At 33.3% G+C, this 6,000-nt stretch overlaps 1 protein-coding gene across 1 annotated transcript; it reads left to right on the top strand.

The window, feature by feature from the left end:
• Positions 1–799: 799 nt before the first annotated feature.
• On the top strand, positions 800–4,868 carry LOC149797952 (uncharacterized). The gene has a single exon (XM_089960507.1). It carries the CDS (start codon positions 933–935, stop codon positions 1,929–1,931), a length of 999 nt encoding a protein of 332 aa, XP_089816633.1. The 5' UTR covers positions 800–932; the 3' UTR covers positions 1,932–4,868.
• The last annotated feature ends 1,132 nt before the right edge of the window (positions 4,869–6,000 follow it).

Genomic DNA, 6,000 nt, shown 5'->3' with positions numbered 1-6,000 from the left:
TGATAAATTGTTCTTAAAGGCGTTTGGAATGTGCGCTAGAGGACGCATGCTGAGAAAAACCTAGTCCTACAATGTAAGACATAGCACATGTTTTTGTTTTACTGCTATGTCTTACTATCCAAATAACTTCCTTCTATAGCGTGTTCCGATGTCTTTGACATCGGAATGAGTAAGGAAAGTTTCAGGAACATCTCACACAATTGGCAGCCGATATCGACACTCTTCCACTAATTTATGTGTAATTAATATACTTACTATGCTGTCTTTATCCTGGCTTAATGAAAATATGATACTAGCAATGGACGCATTTTCACGTTCCATTGATATACATTTTAATTTGTTAAAATGCGACGGTAGTCGAGGTATGTCGAAGTAAGTTCAAGTAGGTTCATGTTGAGGATATATTTCTTGAACTAAACGAACCGTTGCGTACAGTTGCAATAGGCATAATATATTTTTTACTCGTTTTGTTAAAGAATACTATTTCGACTTAACCCGAATTCGGCTTTCCCGGCTTTCCTCCCTTTCCAGGCAACTGAAAGGTAAGCCAACGAAACTTGAAAACAGGTCCATTTCTTTTGTGAAAATTTTAATTTATTCGAGAAAAGACATCAGAGTAATTAAAGTCTGACTAAAACATTATGGCTTTACTTTGTAGAAACGTGTCGTTATTTTAGTTGTCAGTTGTGTGAAATATTCCTGAAAATTGGACTTTCGTAGCGATGTTAGTCGACATCAAAACATGCTACACAGTGCCGCTTGTTAGGCTGTGAGCCCACAACATAAATATCGCGTCGAGGTCTTACATGTAGAACTAAGAAAAATCATTCATGTTGAAATGTCATTTAATGTTTAATCGAAGTGAAGATCAGAAGTACCGCACGAGAATACGTAACTGACAAACGCCATTAATATATGAAGTTAGTGACAAAATGTTTAGTCGAAGTAAAAACCAAAAACTGCACATGGAGGTCCATGTATGTGATAAACCATTCAAATGTGAAGTTTGTGATGAAATGTTCAGTCAGAGTGGTCACTTAAAGGTACACATGAGGATACATACTGGAGAAAAACCATATAAATGTGAAATATGCAATGGAATGTTTAGTCAGAGTGGACATCTGACGGTGCATAGGAGGGTACATACTGGAGAAAAACCATTTAGATGTACAGTATGCGATGCAGTCTTTTGTCAAAGTGGACAGCTGAAGGTACACATGAGGATACATACTGGAGAAAAACCATTTAAGTGTAAAGTATGTGATGAAAGGTTTTGTCAAAATGGACAACTGAAGGTGCACACGAGGGTACATACTGGAGAAAAACCATTTATGTGTAAAGTGTGTGATGAAATGTTTAAGCATAGTGGAAGCCTTAGGGGACACATGAGAATACATACTGGAGAAAAACCATATAAGTGTGAAGTTTGTAATGAACTCTTTAATAGGAGCGGAAATCTGAAGGGGCACATGAGAATACATACTGGAGAAACACCATTCAGATGTGATGTATGTGATGAAATGTTTAAATATAGGGCAAATTTAAAGGTACACATGAGAGTACATACTGGAGAAAAACCATTTAAGTGTGAAGTATGTAATGAAATGTTCAGTCAGAGTGGACATCTGAAGGTGCACATGAGGATACATACTGGAGACAAACCGTTTAAGTGCGAAGTCTGTGGTGAAAGGTTTAGTCACAGTGGAAGTCTGATGGTACACATGAGGATACATACTGGAGAGAAACCATTTAAGTGTAAAGTATGTGGTGAGCTCTTCAGCCACAAAGGAAATCTAACAGTTCACACGAGGATACATACTGGCGAAACGCCATTTAAGTGTGAAGTCTGTAATAAAACATTTAAACAGAGGGGAAATCTTAAGGTGCATATCAAGAAAATACATGCCAGAGAATTTTTTTTAAAAATGTGAAGTATGTAATAGCATGTTTAAAAACAGGACAAAGTTAAAGGTCCATTTAAGGTCACATACTAGAGAAATGACAACATGAGAGATGTAATTTTAAGTTCACATACTAGAGAAATGACAACATGAGAGATGTTATTTTAAGAACATCTCGATACACTTGAGAGAAAACAGATACATAATAGATTATATATGTAAGAGTGATGTATAAAACAATATTGGCAAACTGTTTTTCATATTTTTTCATCAAGGGTCATATTGAAGGTGTAACAAAATGAGCAGTAGTTCCATGGCCTTTTTCTGGCAGGGGGAGGAGAGGCTGCAATGCAGTGAACTGATGTTTTTGTGTGTGGGGTGGTACTTTTTCAAATCACTCCAGGGCTGCCTACTACTTTCAGGGTTTTCTTGGACACTGAAATCGGTGTAGAGTGAAGTACACATACTTTTCATTTTTGGATGCATTAAAATTTCAACAACATGGTTCTGAATACAGAAGTGTTCATGTTTGCAAATTCTTTATTTGAACTCTTTCTACAAAATGAATATCAGATGTATGTGCGTTATCAGAGTTGAAGTGATTTTACTGGAATTAGGTGTTACCACATTAGTTAATACATCTTAGGCCAATAAATCAGCACCTCACCTGTGATGATATTGATTGACAGTTTATGGGCTGATATTGCCTATTCATTCAAACATGCCAAAATCTGCAGCCAATGTTGGCTGCACACATTGGTTTACATTTTATGTGCTTACTGGTATTTCATGTGGCTGCAGAGCTACTGTTGGCAGAAGGGTTCTCTTGGTGACTTGTATTATATTTCTGTAGCACATCTTATATTTGGTAACTTGTTAAACCACGTGAAATGGCACAAAACTTTTGTCATGTGGCCATTTTGAATTTTGTGCTAGATATAGCTATTACCAACAACAGGTATGTGTTGAAAGTGTATGCAGAAAGATTTGCATGCAGCAAATTTGCAACATCAGACCCATTTATCATCCATCAGCATCAACACAGATTTAGGGGTTTGATTTATTGGACTAAATACATTTTAGCAGACAAAGAGATAAAGACACCTGTTCATTGATCATTGGTGCCTAATGAGCATTTCGATCAAAAGACTAATTACACATGCTTGTGCTTTTACACTTCTCCTTGATAAAGATTATTCAGCAGTTTTAATCCATCATATTAAAATCCCTTACACAATGCTTTGAACACTTGCTTGTTATGTTATATAGTATTTAGATAAATAGTGTCATGATTTGGGGATTTATTTTGTGCATCAGATGAATACAAAGTCTTACGTTAATCATCCCCATACCATCATTTTTCAAGTGATTATCATGTACTATTCGGATAGCAACTTTATGTAAATTCTTTGGTGCCATGCTCAAGGCTGTAGATTAACGAGATTCTTGCAAGACAAGCAGACAGAAATAAGTAGATGCTTGATTAATACAGAAAATGCAAAGCCAAAGAGACTGCGAGATGCATGGAATAGGTCATTTCCTTGTAGTGAAACACAAATAACAATGGGACATTATTAGCTTTATGCAAAATAGTGTTCTGACAGAAGAAGGAATAATACAGTTGCAATTTGTAAAATACTTGTAAAATTCAACATAACTGTTGTAAGACTTTTTGCTGTGTATGTTTAAAAGAAGAAAAAGTAATGAAATTGGTGAGGGTGGTGGAAGAAGGTCCAGAACATGTAGAAAATTTTGTTTAAGAAAAAGTGAATGTAGTATGCTGAAAAAAGTAGTTGCTGAAAAATGAAGAAAACAGAAGTGTGTGGAATATAGTCATTTTTTCTTCCAGTATAATGATAATTTATTGATTTTGAAATTGAATTAAGCTCATAATAGAAATTAATATAAGATAATTTTTATGGTGTAAGATCACAATTGTGGTTATCTAAGGCCTTATTATTTAACTTGTTTATTACAGTTCTAAATATTTCAAAATGAATTCATATTTTAAATCTAATGACATATATATTGGTGACACAACAACACACTCATGATGTTCTGCATTATTCAAGACTGAACAAAAGTATCATTATTTGGACTGCAAGTTTTGTTGCTGGTACAGTAACCTTTTTAATGGAAGCAGGAAGTAGTCCTGACTTCAACTTTTAAAATCCTGTTGAGAACCCTGACTTGAATCTGGTCTTGCTTTTCACATATCATTTTAAGGGGATTAAAAAAAGCTTTGTTGTACATTTCAGAATTATGCATGTGTATTTTGCTCAAATTATGTAATTTTTGGAATTTTGATAATGATTTTCTGGATGTGCATAGGGATTGGTAACACATCAGCACAATACTGGCTATACAGTACTGAGTATGCCTAGGTATCCAAAAAGAGAAAAGTGTCACAAAATGAAGGTAAAGCCACAAAAAATATACCACATTTCTCCATTACTCCATTAGAATTGGAATTTTTAAAAATGCATATTAGCATGTTTGAACCCACAGAAAACACAAATTGGACATGTACAATTTTCAAAAACTCTGCATGTCACGTATTTACTTTCTCAAAGAATGGAGACTCCATTTTTGAAGGAAAAAGCTTTAAGAAATTAATAATGGTTTTTTAAAAAAAAATTTCAGTTGAAGAAAATTTATGCAAACAAACTTATCACTACTAACACAAACAATATGCCCATCATGTTTAAGAAAGAGATACAATATAATGTTAAAATATTTTCATGGTATACTTATCTACCAGTTTATATAATATTTAAAGCTTTATAGCAAAGTATGGTATTAATATAAATTGTCTTACCTTCAGGTTGTAACACAAACTGTTCTTTCATTATGTTGAAATTTCAATCTGTATTCTGATAATGCTGGGAGAAATTGTCCAGTAACCAATGTTGCTATAAAAATATTTCATATATACTTGTATACACACGTACATACACACACACAGACACACACACATATCTATCTATCTATCTATCTATATATATATATATATATATATATATATATATATATATATATATATATATATATATATATATATATATATATATATATATATATATATATATATATATATAGATAGATAGATCAATAGGTAAACTCTATAACAATGACAAAGTATTGCATATGCTAATGTAAGATGAAAAGAGACATGCCTAATTTTAAATGCCATTATGGTTGTAAGACTTTTTTTTATTTTTGATTATTTTACATTAAAATTATATACTACAGTCAAAACAGATAGGATAGAAATTTTTCAAGCTTACTTGGGAAAAGTGGGAACCATTACTACTTTTAAAACACATTCACTTTATTCAGTTTCTCTGGTGTGATGTCACTAAAAAAACAAGGCAGGGTTAGCTGACATTGTAAGGACTTAGTATAAGATAAACCTAAAAATAACAATCTCTCTTTCTGATCTTTCTATTTTTAACATCAATGAACTACGTGCCTTAGGTATTAATATTGTAAATGTGATAGTTAGAATGGTACCTGTACATGTTGAGGGTGGCTTGTGGGGATCAATTCAAACTTTGGTGGAAAACTCCTCAACGTAAGCTCATTCATTATTTAACAACATAATTGGACTATAAAAGAATGCTGGCATGCGTCTGTATTTGTGAAACATACTTTATGCTGGTTCCATTCTTAACATTTCATTATGTAAATGATGACAATTAATGCTAATCCTCATTATGAAACTGGTATTCCCGATTTTTTCATCCATGACTCAAACATTTTTCCTGGCCTGGAGCCCTGGACTTTGGAAATCCAAATGAGACCCATGCATACTGGACACTGAAATGTGAAGCACATGATACAATTTGTTTAGCTACAGTTACATTTTAAAGAAGTATATAACTATACATAATTGTTTTGAACAAAGCACAATAAAAACATGGATGGTATAGTTACATCTGCAAAAGATATTTGCTTAAAGTTGTGTTTTTTTCTCCAGGAGAATGAGTAGCCTGTGATTTGTGTAGGTAATAAATAAAACATCACATTATTTTGGTGGGGGAGGGTTTTGGGATCTCATCAGGAAAGTGCTCAAAGAGATGATATTCAAAGGATTATA

This window comes from Sinohyriopsis cumingii, chromosome 6 (genome assembly GCF_028554795.1).
Source record: "Sinohyriopsis cumingii isolate HCF-2022 chromosome 6, ASM2855479v2, whole genome shotgun sequence".
Lineage (NCBI taxonomy): Eukaryota > Metazoa > Mollusca > Bivalvia > Unionida > Unionidae > Sinohyriopsis > Sinohyriopsis cumingii.
Note: the sequence above shows the minus strand (reverse complement) of the source record. Positions and strands in the feature narration are given on the sequence as shown.